The sequence below is a fragment of the Amblyomma mixtum genome, chromosome 1 (assembly GCF_055824585.1).
Source record: "Amblyomma mixtum isolate Tamu chromosome 1, ASM5582458v1, whole genome shotgun sequence".
In the NCBI taxonomy this organism is placed as follows: domain Eukaryota; kingdom Metazoa; phylum Arthropoda; class Arachnida; order Ixodida; family Ixodidae; genus Amblyomma; species Amblyomma mixtum.
Window position 1 is genome coordinate 321,213,064 of NC_143012.1, and position 21,701 is coordinate 321,234,764.

Below are 21,701 nucleotides of genomic sequence, written 5' to 3' on the forward strand. Positions count from 1 at the left end.
AACATCAGCATAGCTGCAGGTCTCTCCTACATCCACCCCCCCCCCCCCCCCCCAACCCTTTCCTCGCATGGATACCCCAGAAATGTGAAAGATGACAATGAGCTCGCAGGTACGACTCGTTGACAAACCTGCGCACTTATATCTGTTCACTAATTCTGCCGACTAAGTCCGAGAGGTGACCAGCAATGTGAAATTGTCGCATTTGTGTTTAAATTTTCACATTATAAAACACTACTACGTCCCAAACTTGAATACGCAGCATCCGTATGTGACCCTGCGCATGAAACCTTATAACTTTTCTTGAACTTATCCAAAATAATTTCATGCTGTTCATCCTTTCCTATTAAAACCGTACCGCAAGTATCACAGCCATGAAAGTTCACCTTTTTTGCTCATCCTTGGAATATCGTAAGAAAATCAGTCGCTTAACTCTTTTCCACAAGGCATATCACCACGTCTCACGGCATGAAGATTTTCTTTTCATCATCATCATCATTTATTTTACCCTTAAAGGCCTCTGTTGAGGCATTACATAAGGGGGGGGGGGGGGGACAAAGCAAATACAACTGTGAATTATACGTTAACACAAAAAACATACCGAATACATTTCCGTCGCATTGATCATCATCACAAGGTCGAGATAGCAAAATGTCATACCAACGCCTGTTTTCAGTCGCACCTTCTCCGGTTTTAAGCCGAGTAAAACCGCCTTCCCGCCGACATTGCAGCCTTTGAAGATAACCTACGTTTTCGCGATGCAGTGGCTAACTTTGTATATTCAGGAGAAAGTTGAATTTCTGTTCCAATAACATTCGCAGTATTCTATTCATAGTTTTGTTTTCTCCTATATAATCAACTCCCCTCTGTAATGCCTTTGGCCCTGAGGGTACAATAAGTAAATAATAAATAAATAAATTCAGAAGTTTTGTGCGTGAAAACAATGCAACTTTGAAGTCGGTGCACAATTTTTTTTCTATTTTAGTGAGTGTGCAAGCATACAGAACAGGCTTTTTTGTTCATCAGCAATGACCGCTGTGAGCCTTTTAGCATGCAAGAATACTATTATGCCGGAACCACTCGCTAAACCTGAGACTCAAAACTAAAGCCTACACTAAAACGTGTAACTTAACTCCCGCCATCGCCTCCTTCTTTTAGCGTTTTTTCACTTCATGCTGTATTCTAACTTTTTACTTAGCTTTCCAGCGTCGTCTACAACCCCTACCAGCCAAATAATGCTTGAAAAGTAACAGCAGAAGCAACTTATGCAAAGCAGATCATCGCCGGCATAATAAGACAAAAAGAGAGCGATGAAGCGGCACATAACTCTCAGTTCTTCCTACGCCCCTGCCGTCTTTGCGACTTTATAGGGAGACGAAAGTCCTGTCGGAGGAGCAGGCGTTACATAGCTTTCATGGCGGAACTTTATAAGCTTCATTTAGAATGCGCAACATTATCGCGACGACCGTGTGTGTAAAAACTTTGACTAAAACTCGCTCTCTTTCTGGAAATCGCGCGAGCGACGGACATATTTCTGAATGCTTTGCGCATCTCATCTTCGCCTAATCCCAAAGAGGCCACGCTTGCAAGATTCAAGCGTCGCCTGCCAAATGCGCGTGCCGAGAATTCGCATGCCGTTAAAGCGCAACAAAAAAAAAAGGAAAAAAGAGAGAAATATTCTTTCTCTCTCTCTCTGGGGAACTGTTTTTGCCGTTCGCGCAAAATGAGCTTCCCCATCAGGGAAAGGTCTTATTAGTCGTCGCGTAAGCTTCGGCTCCTAAAGACAAGAATACGGGGCTCAGAAAGGAGCTCGGCAGCTGCGGGTAATGAGCCTAAAACATACGTGTAGAGAGACAAAATATCAGCAGCAACACGCTGCTTGGCTTTTCTCTCGCGAACGCTGGAGCTTCGCATTTCAGAAGGCTATGTCGTTTCGCATTTCTTATAGCTGCTTAGCTTCGCCGACGTGCCCTTATATATACAGCCTCTGTATAGCAGCTTCTGAAGCGGCTGGGCAGAAATAAAAGCGAATTGTTTTTGTTTCTACGAATAACGCGCAATGGATTCAATGTCTTCTTTTTATTCGTATTTGCCGAGTATAAAAATAAAGCCTGGCCATGATCGGTGAGTTTTATCGCTTTTTTTCGACATGCCTGAAAGAGGTTGCTCGCCCGCTTTCTCTCCCTCTTTTTTCTCTTGCTCATATGTCAGTCGGCTTCATCAGCTCGAAGCCATTAGCGAATGTTGAATTGAGTCTAGAAGCCTACGCGATGGCAAATGTTGCTCTCCTGTACATTCCTGCTCTGTGTTGTCGCCGCTTGGTTTCCGTTTCCGAGGCATGAATACCATTCTCCACTTTATATTTCTCCGCACTTTTTGGTTAATGCGTGGGCGAGTTTCCAAACACTCTCTCTTTCCCTTTCTGCCACAATTTATACCTCATATTTTTTGTAGTTTTTACTGTTAATATTCCACTTTAGTAACAGTAGTCTTGTTACTTCTTTATTACCCCTGATCGCATGCGTTGAAATAGCGCACAAAAAAAAAAAACAGCTCATTGAAAAAACGGCACAGCAACAGATCAGAGCAGGGAAAAAGAACAGCGCGACGACAGAAGAGCACAGGGAAAAAACAGCACAGTGTAGCACGGTGCATCGCAGCTGGAGGGGTGAACTATCATAGCCATAATGGCAAATTGTAAACCACAACACATACGGCAACGGCCTTTGGAGTAGCAAAAGCTCGTTTCACAGACTCAATAAGGAACAGGGCAGGGTAATATTCGTGACCTCAACCCCGCAGCAACAGCAGCGGCACTCCGCCCTAAGTTCAGTAAAATACGTACAGCATTCATAAATGCAATTTAGACGTGCTGCCGTAGGGGCCCCGTGGTTGTGAAGCGAATAACGAAGCGCTCATACGCACTGATCACGTGGGCGAGGAAACAATGCGCAAGCTAGCTGGATTCAAACTCCATTCTAACTAGCTTGAGTCTAATTGAAGTTATGCTATTTTCTAGAGCGCCGAAGCGTATTCTGTTCATCCTCACTGTAGCCCTTAGATTAGAAAGCAAAAACTACCCACGAAAGACACTATTTAGCACTTTAGACACTACTTAGCACTTTAGACACTACTTAGCAAGTGTCGCAGAACACTAGGCGTCGTCGCCGGCGTCATTGACCGTGACTAAAAATTCCACGAAAAATTGCCAGAGAAGCAACTTAGGTGGGCCACCTATGTTACGTGACCTTGTGGTGTCGTCACAACCTGCATAGTGGATTGCGGGCAAACTGCCCACTGCCACTAAACTGCCACTCGAGAGGTTGCTCGGGAAGAGCAACCATGGTCGCACAGGCCCCACCGGTGGCCATGGTGCATCGCTGAACCGCGGCACCACTGTACGAGGAGTGGTATAAGGACTCCCAGGGATCTACGAATGTAAAGCAGACAATGACAAGTCCCGCATATATGAGCATTAATGCATTAGCGCTGTTACGTCACACCCTTACGGCGGAGCTTAAGTGTCCGCTCCGTTTTTTTTTTTTGGCTGTGTATAGTTTGTGCGTTCTGCGCTATGTATTAGTAAGTCTTACCCACTCACTTACTGATATGCAGTTGCAGATATCGATTATTTTCTTTACGCAGTAGTCTGCTAGCGCACTCTAGGCAAACGTGACCGGAGCCAGTTCCAGAGGCAACCTCCTCCATATAACAGTGTATTAAGACTGAGTTTACGAGATGCGCGTTTTCAGCTTTATACAAGCAGTCGGCAAAAACTTCACTGTCTGGCTGTCAACAGTGATGAGCACTGTATGCGCGAGCTAGAAGGAAGGCTTTTGGCTGCAGATTCTTAAAGTATGTGCAACAGCCAAGGACGTCACGAAGTAAGACGCTTTTTCCCTTTCAGCGGAGGAACGATACAGCGTGCTCGAGACGGGGGAGCTGGTCATCCACCGCACCAACATGGCCGACTCAGAGCGCACTTACCGGTGCCGGGTCAGGAACACGGTCTCGGGCAGCACCGTGCTCAGCATCAAGGCTGGAAGAGCCGTCGTCGTCGGTGAGTGGCCCCTACCGCACGTCTGTTCCGTTCGTCCCAATGTGGTAGTATGACCTGCGAACGTTTTAAAGTTACGTCAAATAGTTATACGGGTATTATTTAGTTAAAAAAAAGAATAGCAAGACTTTTTTTAATGATCCCAGAGAAGCTTCTCTTCCTAGTCGTATACACCTCAAATTCGAGTTAAGATCGACGATAGCCCCCAAGATATTTCTGGTTTCAATTCCCATTTGGCGGCGTTTCGCGATAATGTGTGAGGCCGTGATGAAAGCAATGGTTAATTCCCAATCAATCTCGAGGTAGAATGGCTGCGCGAATGCGGCCCCAAGCTTCCATGCATCGACGAAGTATAAGTGCTCCGTATTCATTCTATTCTGTTTTCTGACCCGCACAGATGTTGGTGAGCGTGTTGCGCCGAGGCTGACCCTCTTCCGGAAGACTGTCAAGGCTTCGGTGGGAAGGACTGTAAATTTGCCTTGCGTGGTGGCTGCTTTTCCACCTGCCAACGTAACGTAAGCATACCATTTGCTATTTTTTGCCTTTGAATAACGATGCGCTGGAAATCATACAAAGAAAAAAACGAGGTGCTTCATGTCGGCATCTTAAATAGAGCAGGGAAGTTGCTTTATTTTTACAAGGTACGAAGTAGGGAAGGGGAGCAGAAGGTGTCTAAAACAGCGCATGTTTTTAAACTTCTTAATAAGAAGTATTTCCTGAACCAGGAAAAAACGGTAGAAACCTTTAAGGCTTCGCATGAACCAGGAAGAATGTTTACGGCTCCCAGATGATATGCACGATGAGATCGTATGTTATGTCGCAAAGCATAGCTTTTGAGCCAGGATGTCATGAGACAATGCTCCCGCGGTAGCTCAGTGTCTATGCCATTCGGCTGCAGAGCTCAAGGTCCTGGGTTCAATCCCTGCTGCGGTGGCTGCATTTCTATAGAGGTGAAGTGTGAAATGCCCGTGTATTTAGATTTCTGTCCGCTGTACAGAAATTCAGAGGCAACCTGTCAAATCGGAGCACACCCCAACTGCTACTGCCTCACAGAAAAAAAATAGTTGTTTTAGCGTACAACTACTGATCATTAAGTTCATCAAACATTCAATTAGAACTCGAAATCTTGACAGCATTTTCTTTTCCAGTTAAAAAAGAATGGTTTCGCATTTGGCAAAACCAGTGTTGACACTGTTTCAAAGTGAAAGGCATGAAGACATAAGCAACGAGCTCAGAGTCACGAGGTAAACACGACAGGGTCAGTAACCTCCGCCAGAAGCCCTGTGTTTTGTACGTGATAAGAATGTGACGGTCTAAGCGCACCACAGCTTAGCGTTTTTTATCATTTCGCAGCACAGCCGTCAGCTCACAAAATCAAACTCGCGACGCTCGCGGACACAGCCTCCCAGCAAGCCGCATTTGAGAAGACGCAAAGTCCAGTACATATACGCTCGAGGTGCAGTATATAGGCGCATATTTCTTCCGCACCCCCGACACACAAACGCGCACAACTTCCCGGCTTTCCCGGCAAGTGTATATATTTCCCTGTTTCCCCCGACGCCGCCACGCTTAAAGCTCCTTTTCCGCCTGGACGGCCCATTTTTATGCTCGCAGCAGCAGGCGCGGCCAACTCCGTCTTCAACCCCTTTCTCCCTCCCCTAAACCCTCTCCCATCCCTACACCAAACCCAAGACTCAGCCGAGTTTTTCTTCGCAGCGCATGGAAAACACCCCTAGCCGGAAGTCTCAGAGGCGTCGTTGTTGCTTGTGCGATTCATCATAGCGGATCAGGCGACTACGACTGCAGCCTCAAAGGTCCTTTTTCTCGGTCTCGTGCTTCTATACTGCTGCTGCTCTCGAATCTGCTGTTGCTTGTGCTAGTGCATTCTTGCGTCTTTGCCAACGTCGCCGTTCCGAAGAGTCCACGGAAGCTTGGCTCGCCTCTGATCTATAAAGTCAACAGGCTTAGAGAAGAACTAGGTCGGCGACACGAGGCTAGAATAATGCTCAGGCGCTTCAAGCGCCAGAGCGGCAGTTCGGTCTCCTCTTATTTTCACGTTTTCTCCGCGTTCGGCCCTACTCCGAAGTCCTCGCTTTTATTCTGCACGCTTAGCTTAAACGTCGCCGACGCTTAAGTCTCGCAATAAATACCGCGTAAAGTGGAGTCCGAAAGACGCTCTCTTATCATTCACTTTTTCTTTTTGTATGTCCCACTTTCGGTCTCTCTCGTCATATTCGGTATGACAGTTTGTTTTGTAAGCCGAGCTCTCTGTGGTCATTTATACCCTTTCCCTCGCTCTCTCTCTCTCTTTCAAACCCTTTGTTATTTCTATTCCGCAAACGCTCTTTGAAGTGCGTCGGGAATAGCGGACGCAGCTCGCGACTTCTTCATCCGCTCTGCAGGCAAAAAGGTAGTGGACATTCGAAAGGCAGCGCGCCAGTCTGTGCGCGAACGTCACAGAAAGTTTTCGGGAATACAAGGCCGGCTTCAGCGATCAAATAAGAAAGAAAGAAATCTTGTTCCTGGTGCTTTCGGTCCGGCGCCTTCTTTCTACAGTATTTTGTTTCTATCGCCTTTGCGTGTAGCGGACCAACAAGAGCAGCGATACATGACTGGAGCTCTCGAATCATGAGGCCTGTGGAGAAGAAGGGTGTAAAGCGTGGGAAGGAAAGAGAAAAGGGGAGGGGGAGGGGAGGGTGCTGGGCCACGGTATACCAGCGTCGAGAACGGAAAAGAAGACACGCGGGAAACAAGATCGGACAGCTGGAGTTCAAAACTCATTTCGTGTCTCTGTGAGCGCTTGGTTTTCTTGCCCCGGGCTTCTCTTCGCTGGGGTGGCGCGCACTGGCCTCGCGCTTGGTTGTATACGCTTGTCGTATTTTCTGTTTTTGTTGTTGTTGTTGCTCTTTGTTGTCGCTGTTGTCGTTTGAGCTCCAGAGCTTTGCTGCTGCGACGCCGAATGCAGCGTCCCCCAGCTCCGAGTGAATCTTTTGTGCACTGTTTTGCCTCGCTCGAGCTGTCCCGCTTTCCTGCTTGCTTGCTTGGTTGGCGCCCGGAAGACCAAGCGTTCGGCAGAGCGCAACACGAACTGCTTGTTGGACAAAGTTGAAGATCCCTTCGGTTGTAGCCAGTTCACTGCGAAGAAATGACGATGCTGCTGGGAGGGACATACGCCTTGTCACTTTTGTCTTGCCTGCAGCCAGCTTTTTTACTTCGACTTTTTTGTTTCCACTCCTTTGGGCTTGGTGTTACAAGTACGGTCGGAAACAATAACGCAGGATTGTCGTCATTTTGCCAGTTTTGGACGCGGTATATAGGAGTCGCTGTTTTTGACGCGCTTATAACAAGTGTTCTTAAATATACGTCGTCACTTGTACTTGACATCTTCCTTTACTCCGCACATAACGCTCATCTCATCACGCAAGTTGCCTTTTGACGGTTGTTAGCAGACAGCCGCCCCCTTTTTTTTAGAGATATTTAAGGGCAATCTTTTACTTAAACCTGTTTACTTGACGTGCCACTTCCATCTATGGTGTTACCAGGATTCAGTGACGACCAAATGTAGGACCCTCCATGGCCGCATAACAAATACTACTAGGGATGTTACTCGGCAGTCATGCGCAAGTACAAAGAACAATTACAAAAGAAACTGCTTTGAACAGTACTTTAAACACTCAAGTTCATTAGTGGAAATCGTGGTTTCTAGAAACGACTACAAAACTGCGCAGCTACGCTGCTTAAGGGAAGAATGCAAACTCTAAAGCAGAAAGAAGGGTACCAAGGAACGAGATGACGCAAGAGACAAGCGGATACAATGAAGTAACGAACACCTTGAAAGGCTAGAAGTTGTTACTTTCCCGCTTTTTACATGCTTACTCATCGACCCGTTCCAGAGTCCCAGTGAAATTTCGCATGACAGAAAAAAAAAAGAGGACGACAGTTCTGCCACTTCTTTTGGGTTGTTCATGGTACAAGCCATAAAGTCAAGTTCCTTGAAAACTGCTCCGCAGGTTCCTGGAAATCTTTTGGTTCTCATTACTCGCGATTTCGGCTTTTCATAGAAAGCCACGAATAGCTGAGGATGAGGCAAGGGGTTTCAAAAAACTTCGGGGATGTCTTGAGGAATGAGCTCATCACAGCATCAGCGCTGGCGTGTAATGACTATATCGAGCATGCACGCGTCACCTTCACTGGCAGCTTCGCCCGACGGCAAAGCACGCTCTTTTGATTGCAGGCTTTTGTATTTATTTATCAGGAGGTGTGAGCTTTTTGGCTTCAGCGAAAACTGATATCAAACGGTTGCATCCTCACTGCCACTCAAAAAAAGTCAGGGAGTTTGTATTTCACCGAACGTGGAGGCTGACCTTGTTTAAGCGTGAGTTAAAAGAGTTTTCCTTATACTCTTGGCAGAACCCTGATCTCGGCAATAGTGCTCGATTGTTGCTAGGTACACGTCATGTTCTACTCGACGGCACTACTTCAATCCTTCCATCCCTGTCATTTATTAGAGAGAGAGAAAAAAATGAAACGTATGCGTGATAATTTCAGAAGCTTGCGTTCATTGTATAAAACGCAGAAGCTTTGCAGAACTGAAAAAAAAAAATGCGCAAAGCAATCATCTCCTCAATAAGTTGCAATGGAGCTTATGCGTGGAGCATATTTGAATAATGAGGCACGTCTCGAGATATTTGCAGATCATCAATCTGGACGAAGCAGTTGAGGCTAGATTTTATCAGCCTTCGTTTTACGATTTCACTGCAGAGAGTTTAAGAAAAAAATTGGTCGTTATTTCTCCGCGTCGTGAATTTGATGGAACGCGCTCGCGATAGAGCCGCTTGAGTCGTGAACAGCCAAAGATATGACAGACCTGCTCATTTTTTAAAAACGACTAAAGGTAAACCTCTAAACCGGAATGGTTAGTATCGGCGTTGAATTTTCTTTGGCATGGAAATCATTTTCCCGCTGATGCGTTTTAGTGCTTTTGCTTTCAATTTGGACGAAGCAGTCGTTTCACTTCCCGACGCCTCATTCGTTTCATGCTTTCCTGCTGTCACGTCGCAAAGCATGTCAATTTTTCTGGGTCATAACTGTTGCCACCTTAGATTGAAATAGCTTGATACTGACGACGCAGATGTTTTTCTTATTATGCTTGGAAAAAGTAAGTAAAACTTAACTGCCTGTAAGAAAACACACATGACATTCACACTGCACTAATCCGCAAAGCATTACGTACAATGCTCAGTGCTACGCAATCGCTAGAAAATTTTCCGCACCAAAATGTAACATGAATCCATATGTACTCGGGCCAATTATTACCATTTTCACAATTCTAAGTACGCGAGATCAGTAACTGCGCTGTGGAGGAATTTCTCTCGGGCGGAAGCGTAATCTCCAAAGCTGTTCGGCATGTGTAGAAGTTTGGCGCATGTTTACCTGGACCGAAGCTGTATGCGCATGCGCATGTGTTTTCTAGTGCGAAAGCAGGCATGTGCATACTCTTCAGAAAGGCGAAAAACCACACAGGGTAAAAGCGAAGAAAGAAGATTGTGGCAAACCCTCGCGGCTCCGTCATGGCATAGTGACGGTTTCTTCAAGAAAGACGGGCGGCGACTGCAATTTCTTCACTAGAGCGTTTACTTGAAAGGAGTTACAGAATAGAAAACTCACTGCCTCAACAAGCACTGATATTTGTATAAAAATAGCATTTCATTCACGTTTGAGCAATCTGGTCTTGAAACGACGGAGGGGTGACACCTGTAAAGTTCAGGTTTATGGCAGTGGCGGTGATAGTGGTACAAGCTATAAAATCGTGTGATATGAGACGTTGCAATGTTTGTACGCTCTATTTTCTCTCAGTTTGATCCGACGATCATCACCCGTTGAAAAAGGAATGCTACCGCGCCGTAAAATGCTCAAAACCCCTTTACTTGCCACTCGCCCTAACTACGATCTTAGTTTCTATTTAGAATTCAGATATTTGCGTAAACAACATTTGTGCATCTGATCACTACTTCATTGAAGACTTCACGAAGCCCGAGATGTTAACACAGCAAGAAACAACGCGAGAGAAAAGCCTTTCTGTTGAAAGAATGTTGTGCCTGAATGCGTGTTAGCGTTCACTGCAAAGCGAAAAATCGCTAAAAAAAAAAAAAAGGAAACGAGACTTCCATAACTACACCAGCCATTTGAGGAGCAAAAATGAGCTTTTTCTCTTTCTCTCTGGAGCTTTGGTGCGCTCTGCTTCTGAAAATAGTTTCCATGTGTTCAGCGTCCGAAAAACAAAGTTCTCGGCTGCGCAAACGGCACGCGTTCCTTCTAGGACTCGAGCCGTGTGCTCGTTTACAACAACGTTTCGTTTATGTGTGGCCCGGCAAGCGTTTCCCTCGTCTTTGCGCCGCCGCCATCTCATTTGCTTACAGCGCACGAGGCACATTCTATAAATGAGGATGGGGGCTTCAAGAAAACCCAAGATGCGGGCAGCGCAAAGCTTTGCGTGATTGCAGTTTTAGGCGGATGTCTCATTTCCTATTCGCTTTGCCCTCAGACACATTGGCTCGCTCTTCTCTTTTACCGCAAACGTTGCACAAATTCTACTTTTTTCTTTGTTTTACTTGGTTTTCCTTCACGGAGTCCGGCTTTCAATTCCAATCGGCTCTGCGCTTCGCTGAGAAAATCCGAAACCGTTTGCTGATGGGCAGACCTAAAAAAAGCCATGATTCCCACTCGGAGACGGTCTCTGCATTCCGTTCTTTGCCTTTCATTTCTCTATCAAGTTCCGCGTGGTAGGAGCACGGCTACAAAAGTATTACCCAGTAGCTGAAATGAAAACTGCTCAGACCGTTGTTTCAACGCTGCCGTAATCTATATTTTGAATGAAGGGAGGAGGCTTTCATTTAATGCGTTCACGATGTGCTGAGGTGACCTCTCTGAAGAACCTTCGCTTTAGAAGTAACACTTAGTTTTTAAAGCCAGACGCACTATAATTTGATATCTCTTTACTTCTTTTGTATCAAGTATCCCGTATAAAATACACAGCATCAAAATGGTGAGCAAGGATACTGGTGGCCATGCATGGCCGAGAAAATTCACCACCATTGCACTGGTCGGAAATAATTCAAATCATGAATTGCATGTACTCGTGGTAAAGGTGCTGCGTTTTAGATGCCTCATTTTAATACTATCAGCAGCAAAACCAAATATCAATTAAGAATTTTTTTAAGCAGCAACGACTGAAATATTGAAGCAACGAAAATATTACTTCAGTTTTGCGGCACATAAGTCTTCGTATAAGCGGTTTAAAATATGAATTATTCAAGGGCCTTTTCAATATTAAACGCTGCTCTCCTCGCTCTGAGCTCTTTAAGAGGTATTATATCAGTAACGTTCTTTATTGTGTGTGTGTCAGTCCGCATACATGGGCCGAGTTCAATGAAACAATGTTAATTTAATACGACAGCATCCTGGACGCACTGTGAGAGTAGCGCAGATGGCTCGCTAATCTAGCGCTACTTCACCGACTTTCTAAGTTCTCTAACAATCAATATGCTCGTGATGATAGCTGCATGTGCGCTGCGATGCTGCCGATCAACATGCTGCCTTTATTGTCGCCCTAGCTTTACTGCTGAAATGGACAACAAAATAGCACCGTCTTGGAGTTTCGGCTAATGATACAGAAGTTAAAAGGAAACCTAAAGGACTTAGGCTGCTCATACCACCACTGTTTCAATCTTCGTCACTTTGTATATCTGCTGTCCGCGTGCTAAAGCGTCCTTTCTAAGAATAATTCGAAAATAACTGAAAAGAATATCGCAGGGAAGAACCAATGCATACACTAGAGGTGCCAGCATCGAGAAATCACTATCACTGGGATAGAACTTGACATTATCGGAGAGCTAAGCTAACTGGAGCTGAAGCATGCCCATTTTCTAAAAGGGAGCTCTACGAATGACTTGCCTCTTCCTCGACCTTTTCCAGTTGGTACAGACAGCAGAGGAGACAGCTGGAACCCCTGATGAATACTGCCGGCATCAGGCAAGTCAACGGCATCCTGACCTTTGAAGAGGTGAAACTCGAAAATGATGGCGTGTACATATGCATCGCTGGCAACGATGTGGCTGAAATAAGGGCTGAAGCTACACTCGTCGTCACTGGTAAGCACCGTCCTTCGGTGATCTTTTGATGTTCCTGATAACTGTGTTCAGCAGGCGAAAAAGAATGTACGGGGTGGATCGTAGGCAGCAGAGATAGAACAGCCTGCCCAGAATTACAACATTATACGAGCTAAGTCTCCGTTAATTTTTCGGAAAGTTAAAGATCCTTCAAGGTATTCTAGATGACTGTCATAAGACAAGACTGCCTTACTTATTCGTTTGTTAATAATTGTATTTATGATGATAATTTTTAGCTTTTATTGCCCAACGGCATCTTTGGTTAAATAGCGCCATGGCATAAGGTGTTTTCGACTACTCAAGACGGGGTCAGAGACCCATTTTCCAAGCATTTCACCCCAGATAAGCCGAGCATCAGGCCAGGAGAAAGCTTGTACCCATGGTATCACCGGTGGGCACCCGCATTTATGCTGTATTTATGCTGGATTTATTGTATTCATGCTGTGCCAAGGTGGTCGGTTGCCCAGTAGTTTCCCTCAACCTCGCTACAACTCCACCAATCAGCTGGAGCCAAGTTTTAAAGACTCAGCTGCGGCACTCCTACTCAACGCATACAAACTTGATGCGGCTTTATCCTGTTATTTAATTGTCGGTATGACAGCAAATAATAAACGACGCAAAGCAGTTGCGCAAGAAATTTTCGGGCAGTACCGGACGAGAGTGCATTCAGCTTTGCATTCAGCTTTGCATACAGCGAGCCTGTAATGCAATTTGGGAAACAATGCCGCTACCTGTGGTAAGTTTCCTAAAATCCTACTAACTAGCTTCGGCACGTGGACGACAGTTCACAATAGCATACTGTTTCGCACAACACCTCCACGTCTAAGCACCACCAATGTATAAGCATACAATCCACAGCGCTACACTACATTACGCTGCACGACATAGCGTAGGTAGCCAGTCGATGTAGAAAGAATGCGTGTTAGCGTCACAACAGGTGACACTTCAAGAGTTGAGATAATTGATAGCTGAAGCACTGCATTGTATCGGGCTTGAGAGTTTATTGCACGAGAATCGATCATGATTCCATTTGCTCAGCGAGTAAGAGCTCGTATAATGTTCACACCTTGTTAAGTTCAGAAGAACATCTAATATACGGCACTAGCGTAAATCGTGAATATTTGCCTTCGACCTTTCACTTCTGTCTATGCTCAGTGCTAAACACAATGCAAAACTATATTTATTATAGTTATTACTTCTAAATGTGGCGCTCTACTGCGAGCTAAATATTTGTGTGATTGTGCAATATTGCAAGACAATGGTCAGAAAACACGCGATTCGCGTAAGCGTGTTCCATATAACAACAATGGAAAGGTCTCCGAGAACTTGGAAGACAGGCCTAACGGTATGGCTAATCCTATAAGCTCACAAAAGCGCGCACGCTGTCTATCCTGCACATTTCAGCAACCAGCACAAACTTAGAGCTCGCTTTTACTTAGCACTAAGCATAACTCATCGAATTCCTAGTATTGTTGCCCACAGCCTCTGTGTATGAGGAACGGATTTATGGGGCACTTTGGGAGGTGCGGTTGAAGGGGGTTTTCTAGCTTGAACAACGTATTTCTTCGATATGTTGTACTGAAAAGATGGGCTATTTCTCGCTTGAATGGGGACACCGCCCCCTCCTCCTACTCATAAGTCCGCCCCTGTCGAGCATCTATCTCCTTGCCTACCATTACGCAATACTTTTCGTGTAGCGGCTTGTGTGTATATCCTAATCCGTATTTCGGCACAGTATAGTGCAGCACACGAAAAGACGTGAAAAAGAAAACGGAATGAGCTAAACACTTTTTCTTACTTTTTTTCTTTTGCGTCTTGGATTCTGAGCTGGTATACTGGTATACTATGGAACGGGGAGAAAAACGCGAAGCTAGAGCTCCAGCGGGGTTCTGTTTAAAACTGGGTGAACCGAATCGCCTATCAAGCCGGCTGAAGTAGGTACGATTCGGATGAGTGCTTTTCCATTTCTCCCGAGGATTCGCGCACGGCTTACATAAATGTTCTTCCCTGATTACACTGCTGCGGCGTTTCCTTCTCTTTAACTCTTTCTGATTCTTTTTAGTGTGAATGTTTTTGGCAAGAGCCTTGAACAAAAACCACTGCTTCTTATGCACGTTCCGAAGAAAACTCTTTAGGAAAAACCCGGTACGATACGAGGTTTGTTTTGATCAATCATCTTAGCATCCCCTAACAATTCCAGAAGTAAGAGGCCATTGGAATCCTACGCCAGCTCTTCTCGAACGCGTTTTGCGATTTCACAGCGCAATGTGTAGCATAAACTTGAACGCTAGCCTACGTCACGAGCTTGTTATTAAATGTGTGGGCTGTTAAATGTTTAAATGTTATATGTTTGGGATGTTATTAAATGTTGGGGAACTCAGAAAATGACTTCTTATTTCGTACGTTTTCTCATTATCTGGCGGTAGGGATACTACACTTTGTTTATAGTCACAGGGTGACGAGAGAGAAAAAAATATGATTTCCTAAACTAGCCAATATCATATGCCCCTAACGAAGATAGAAAGATGCCATGGAGCAGACAGTTTCAAAATTTTAGTCAGCTTTTTCACTGGAATTGAGCCAAATATTTCAAAATTTATTAATAGCGTCTACAATTTAATGGCACCGAACTGGGTGCAGTAAAACCTTCGTTCAGCGTGTACGACCACTGCACATTTTGCGAGTAGAACTCACATCGGGGAGACGGAACCTTTGGGCAACCGTACATATTTTAGCATAAGGTTTAATACGAGTTCAGCCACCGTCGCGCTTCAGAGCTGCGTAAAGCTATTTATGGCATTTAAATTTAGGGAAACTGCTCGCGTTTAGTCCCGGAAGGAAGAAAGAGCACAGCACAGCCCTGCGGTAAGAAAGAGATAGTGTAAACAAAAATTATTGAATTTTTCTACACGAACTTTTTACTAGTGGTTTATTACGAATATGCCACTAATAACAATAATTCCTCTGGATCAGGAGAGAACGTATGACATTCACAATCTCGCAAAGCGCTGATAACTGACAGATAATTTACAGTTCTTTGCGGGTTATTATTGTAACGTACATCCTTAACGGTGGTAAAATGGGCTTCACAAGTTTGGCTCATGAATATTGTAGCGCATGCAAAGTGGTGCGACTGGAAGCGGCGACTCACTCCCGCCGAAGGATGTTAAAACCTGACGCAAGGTATAGTATTAGGTTATCTACATTAATATTGCTTTCAGTGTGCAACGAAGTCATGGTAGTGATGTTACTGCCTGACTCTAGAGTTGATCGCCGCTCAGAAACAGCACTAGAATACCGTCCTCCGGCAATGCCCTGCGTCCCAGTTGATATTTCTGTACACAACTGACAATTTACGAGATGTTGTAGTTAGGCAGCCATAAATGGAGGCCTGTTTATACAGTTCTTTTTGCTTTCTTCGCAAACATCGAACCCATCTGCATTCTTTTGGCAGCTGCATCTTCTCTGAGAGCGTACCTCCGCAGATAGCCGGATCCCACGTCTACTGCATCGTTAGTCGCTATTTCAAAGCACGTTGTTACTCATCTTGAACTCGAAACTTCTCCCTACGCTTCTGTAATGCTGCTGCCCTATATGTGGCAGTTATAAACGTCAATTAAAGCTTCCCGAGCGACAACGCATTTTATTTTTTGTACAAACAGTAGATACTTTGTACTAAAATACCATCACTGGCGGACTTCCGAACTGAGGCTGCTATTGGTCTGTCTTTACGTAAGACCCACAAGCAGTCAAGCTCAGCAGAGCTTTTTCTTCTCGAGTCCTCTGGCTTTTTTTCGGCGAAATAACGATTGATTGATTGATTTTTGATTGATTGATTGATTGATTGATTGATTGATTGATTGATTGATTGATTGATTGATTGATTGATTGATTGATTGATTGATTGATTGATTGATTGATTGATTGATTGATTGATTGATTGATTTCTCAGCGTTAGCAACTTTCGTCGTCTCCCGTCGAAAGCAAAAGATATGTCCAGCTGTAACGTGGCAGGTGCTTCACATTGTCTTTCTAAGACCCTCTGCGCCTCCCTAATGATCGCAGAGCCACCGGGCGTAGCGCTAACGCCAAACTACCAAGTGGTGGAGCCGGGTATGCCTGCCACATTAAACTGCACCTTAACGTCTAGCAGCGCGGAGCCGCAGCTCAGCGTCACGTGGCTCAAGAACGGCAAGCCCCTCAACACCGACCTGCGGGTGCAGCTCGACGACACCGGCACTCGGCTGGTCATCAAGCCCGTGAAAAAGGAGGACGCCGGGATGTACCAGTGCTTCGCAGGAGACGGGGCGCTGGAGACGGTGCAGTCCTCGGCAGAGATATCGGTGGCAGGTAAGAAAATGGGTCACTCTCCATGTCCCCAATCGTCACTTCTGTGATCAGCTTAACTGTAGGCAAAAACTGCAGCCCAACTGCAGGAGCATCAGCCAAACTGGCTGCTGCTCGAACTTATAGAGCACCGCTGACGTCGCACAGAACCAACCACAAAGTGTACAATTGCCACGTGTCTCTCAATGCAGCCATGGCGCCGGCCATGACCCAGACTTTCTACCAGAAGAACTTGAGGCCCGGCGACAGCTTCTCCCTGCAGTGCCAGTGCAAAGGTCGGCCGCTGCCCAGCTTCACGTGGGAGCGCAACCGCGAACCCATCCACAGCGACCACCGTGTGCGGGTGACGAGCGTGCACGTGGGCAACCAGTTCATTTCGGTGCTGAACGTGACGCGCGCCACGGCCGACGACTCGGGCCTCTACGCGTGCACGGCCACCAACGAGGAAGGCAGCGCCTCGCACTGGGCCCGCGTCAACGTGCACGGCAAGCTGTTCGTGCATCGAACCTTGTCCAACGTGACCGCGGTGCCCGGGCAGGACGTCACGCTTCAGTGTCTGTACGGCGGCTATCCCGTGGACTCCGTCTCGTGGTACAAAAGTAAGACTCCTTCACTCGTGCGTCGCTTTGCTTCCGAGTGAGCGGAATCAAATGTATAGGGGGTTTGCATAGATATAAAGCAGGTGAAAAACTCGAGTAATGACGAGCTACGCGGGTACAGGCTTCAAGTCGGAGGCCAACATAAGCGGAGCTTACCCTGATGTCGTTGATTCGCAGTTCCCGATAGGAACTACGGAAAGAGACAAAAATTTAAAGGGCGATTAACCAACGTTGCTGGTTATCAGCGTTGCTGGTGATTAGCGTCAGCTCTTCGAATTATGTGCCTTTTAGATTTGCTTTTGCATTGCGCTGTAGCTTGCTTTGCGAATGTGCAATCACTTGTGCAAGTCCCGCGACCACTCTCGGCTTGTTGACGTTTTCACGCCCTTGCCTTCAGCTTACACGTCGCGTCACTAGCACGAGCTTGTGCAAGCCGCTGCTCCGCTTCAACCATGGCACTGCTGCGAACGCAGTTCACTATCACGTCGCCTGCCTGTCACGTCAGCGCGTAGCTGATATTTTAATTTCGACGGCGCCCTCTGTGTTTGGTGGCGCCCTCTTTATGGCCGCTCCGTCTTTTCTGCTGAGCCACCCTCTACCAGCGCAGCTGCATCGCTGTCTGCTCCGGCGCCCCATATGTGCTCATATTTGCGCAGCTGCGTCACTTCCTGTTCCGGCGCATACCACCGGCGCATACGCACTCTTTGCCCCCTCCTGTGCCTCGTTTCATGAACTTCTTTTGTGGGTGTTTGTTCTAACGCCTGCCGCTTCGATGGAGAGGGTGTGGGAAAAAAGTTTAATGCACAGAATAAATCGGGCTTAGTTGAGTGGAATAAATAACTTCTTGTTCAACTTCTTTTCCTGTCATCTGTGCCTCTGCTGTCCGGTGTTCCCGGACGCGTGTGGGTAACGATGGTAGATACATGTCGCTAAATGTAGTAAAAACCTGCCCTGCAAAGCTAGCGCTCTAAAGCGCGATGTCTAAGTGAAAATGATGGTGACAAAAGACAAGTGCGATGCACATTACGCAGGACGTAGAACGTTGTTCCCTGCATGCTTTCAGCCCACGTTCGGTATGCTTTTATTGTTTAAGAAAATTTAACAATAGATCACGACTAACACTGTGCTGATAGCCAAGGACGTAAGAGTCCGTAATAGCAAAGGTTATACTTCTTCGCCGACGTCATAAAGCAGGCAAACAGATGTTAGCAAAGTGAATGCACGTGTCTTTATGTGAGTCGGTCTCGCATGGTAAAAAGCACAAACATAAAAAATATACTGGGAACAGTGTCAACAGATGGAAATTTCGGCTTCCTTAAACACTGACGAGCGTAGGCGCATTTCATTCGAGATTTCAATGCTTATTCCATGCAAGTCTCTGACAGATATACCTATTTCAGGCATGTATTGCTCCGGCGAAAGCCGTATATTTTAAGAAAGCGTAAAGTTCTAGATTGTGGTGTTCAACGTAGAGGGGAGAGAACTGGGCTAAGATAGGCGCCGTTGTGAAAGGATCCGCATTAGTTTAGACCACCTCAGTTTCTTTATCGTACGTTCGCATGGAACAGCCCACGGGTATTTTTGCATTTCGCCTCCTTCGAAATGCGGCCGCCGCGGAGGTGGTCGAAACCACAACCTTGAAGCCACCGCACACGGCGGGTCGCAGAAGGCGACTATCCATCAGTGAGCGTTCATCAAAGCTATAGCTTAGCTTTAGAGCTGAGTCTTTAAGCCAGAAAGAACGTAAGCTAGATAGGGCCTTCTTTTAGTGACTGATTCTTAGACACCGAAATTATTTGCGCTGCTGTATTTGGAAAGACAGCTTTTATAACGTCTAAGCCTCTGGCTTTGCGCTGGTAAGAGCCAGGCTGTTCAAACTGAAAGAAAATACTAATACGTGTAGAAGCTACGTCGAAGTTCTCCCCAAAGCTTTGTTATTTTTTTTTTTTTTTGGGGGGGGGGGGGGGAGGGAGGGTTGCCACTGTCGACATGCACAAAAAAAAATTCCCTGCACTGACTCAATGCTGCGTACGAAACGACGTCTTTTATTATAACCCTAAACGGTAATATGACGAACGCACTAAGTTGTGCACGTAAGCGAGTTTAAGTATTTTTAAACTCGGGTGGCGTGTAGTCATTAAGCTATTTATGGGTTAAGTTTTTTCTAACCCTTTAGGACAATTTCTGCTAGTTTTACTGACTTGTTAACGCATAAATTGCGTAAAGCTTGTTTACTAGTGAAATGTTTGTTGTCTTGCGATAGTGCAGTAAAGGACTTACTTAGGGAAAATTTGAAATCGATCTTAGAAGAAACGAATCACGGCAACTTTTGCGTGGGCCTGCGCGTTAAGTTCTTTTTTTTATTTCTGATAGTGCAAGTGCTTGCTTTCCGCTTTTTCCTACATAAGTACAAGTAATATAGGAGTTTTCAGTTGCGAAGACGCTGCAAATACCGCTCTGGTTCCTTTGAGCCATCAGTGAGAAAAAAATTCAATACGTGTTGTATCGTTGCGTATGCAAAAAAATCCGAGGCCTAGTAAGTTAAGCCTTCTTAAACAATTAGAATTTCAGAGCGTTTTTATCCTCTTTTTAAACCGGCACGTTTCCTCAGTTTTATAAATAGTCGGGTAATCTTGCGACAGACCATTCCATATTTTCTTTTAAAGCTCATATTCACGCAGGTGAGAAATACCGGCAAAAATATTATATAACGTCCAGTTTTCTCGCCTCTTTCTTTGTAACCTGTCCTACAACAAAGCATTATATCGCTAATTCAAATATTAATATGTTATACCGGAAGCTTAAGGATGTTTCCTCTTTTGATATCTCCTACAGATGACGTTTTGTTACCTCGAAGCGGTCGTCAGAACGTGGACAACGACGGAAATCTACGCCTCCGAAATTTTCAAGGCTCCGTTGATGCCGGCGACTACACGTGCGTTGTTAAGACCCAGAGCCAGGAAGTCCGTGCGACGATACAACTGATAATTATAGGTAAGTACGCGCGCCTGATGTGCAAACAGTGCTTAATACTTTCTATAAACTAAAAAACATCGCAAAGGCCGGAAAACAGAAAAGAGAAGGAGCACACGGGACGAACGCAGACTAACAACTAGTTTATTGCACAAGAGCCCCATCCTCTCCGTTTTCCTGTGTCCTGTCCTTTGCGCGATTTTTAAGTTTATAGAATTTCATACAAATTACCCCGCCCCCCTCCCCTCCGCTAGCACTTTTCTGGGACCTAATATTTGCTTTATATTGCCGGGTGTTTCGCCCGTGTACTGCTATAAAGGGGCGTTATTAGGCACATGCGAACAGTTATTTTAGTATTCAGCTATAGCAGCCTTTCCTCACTTTCTCCATAGTTGAAGGCGTGTAGAGATACCGGCCGCGGCGGTTTGCCTGAATTTTTTTGTGGGCATCAATAAGGACATTGCGTTTAAATGATACCTTTCAGAACTTGCCGTGAAAGTCAACTATATATACGGAACAACGAACAAACTCGGCATCAGTCACGCGATTATGACCTTTGTTGAACACTGAAAAGGATGATAATGTGCTAAATACGATCTAACATCTCGTCACATAAAGAGGACGGGATGTGCAGCACACGAGCACACATCTTCATCCCCGCCGCTTCGATCTGATATTCCGGTTCTCTTAACTCGTTACGCAGTTAGTGTTCTCAGCTACTGCTCGTATGCAATAAACTCGCGGTGCTTTCACGACACATAGCCTGGACTCTCGCCTACACTGCTGGTATTAGTGGAAGTAAAACAGAGCTGCAAAGTAAAGGAAAAGTAGGGATGGGGAAGGAGGGTTAGTGCTAGCCTTGTAGCGACAGGCGAATAACGAGCGGCCGTCACGGGCTCTCCCTTAACGACGGGCCGTCGTCCGCCGGTGTCGCAGTGCCGCCGGTGATCGACGACCACTTCTTTCCGGAGACCATAACGGTGGACGAGGGGTCCCGCTCGCGGCTGCTCTGCTCGGTCTCCAAGGGAGACGGGCCCCTCCGCTTCCAGTGGTTCAAGGACGGCCGGCCGCTGACGAGCGTGCCCGACGGGTCGGTGCAGTACTCGGACGACTCGGCCATGATCAAGTTCCGGAAGATGCGCTTCCGGGACCGCGGACAGTACACCTGCTTTGCCACCAACGACGCGGCCAGCGACAACCGCACCACGGACGTCGTCGTCAACGGTAAGCTGTGTACCTTCGACGCATGCATGCGCAGTTGCACCTGCGCGTCCCCCCGGGATCTGGCATTCAGCCTACCCGCTATAGGTATGCGCTACTACCTACTCGTTGTACTAGAACTCTCTATTACTGAATAGTTTCGCTTAAGCATCTGATCAAAATATAGGCCCGCATCGCCAAGGTCATGCTTGCTATGCAGTGTTTGCTTAACATAAACTCTACTGTCTATTAATCTGAAGCATTACTGACACCTCTCCTCAATATCATAGCGGCCATTCCACCGTGGTGGCTCATTGGTTGTGGTGCTCGGCTGCTGACCCGAAAGACCCTGGTTCGATC

The 21,701-nt window shown here is 46.1% G+C and overlaps 1 protein-coding gene across 1 annotated transcript in view; it reads left to right on the forward strand.

Moving 5' to 3' along the window:
* The window catches only part of LOC149372674 (cell adhesion molecule Dscam1-like), a 126,875-nt gene that overhangs the window by 54,743 nt on the left and 50,431 nt on the right, over window positions 1-21,701 (forward strand). Inside the window, exons 4-10 of the mRNA XM_089567229.1 lie at window positions 3,905-4,057; window positions 4,452-4,569; window positions 12,029-12,204; window positions 16,288-16,572; window positions 16,761-17,168; window positions 20,004-20,162; window positions 21,078-21,365. Of these exons, the coding sequence (XP_089423355.1) occupies window positions 3,905-4,057; window positions 4,452-4,569; window positions 12,029-12,204; window positions 16,288-16,572; window positions 16,761-17,168; window positions 20,004-20,162; window positions 21,078-21,365 (1,587 nt within the window). The remainder of the gene's footprint in view (window positions 1-3,904; window positions 4,058-4,451; window positions 4,570-12,028; window positions 12,205-16,287; window positions 16,573-16,760; window positions 17,169-20,003; window positions 20,163-21,077; window positions 21,366-21,701) is intronic.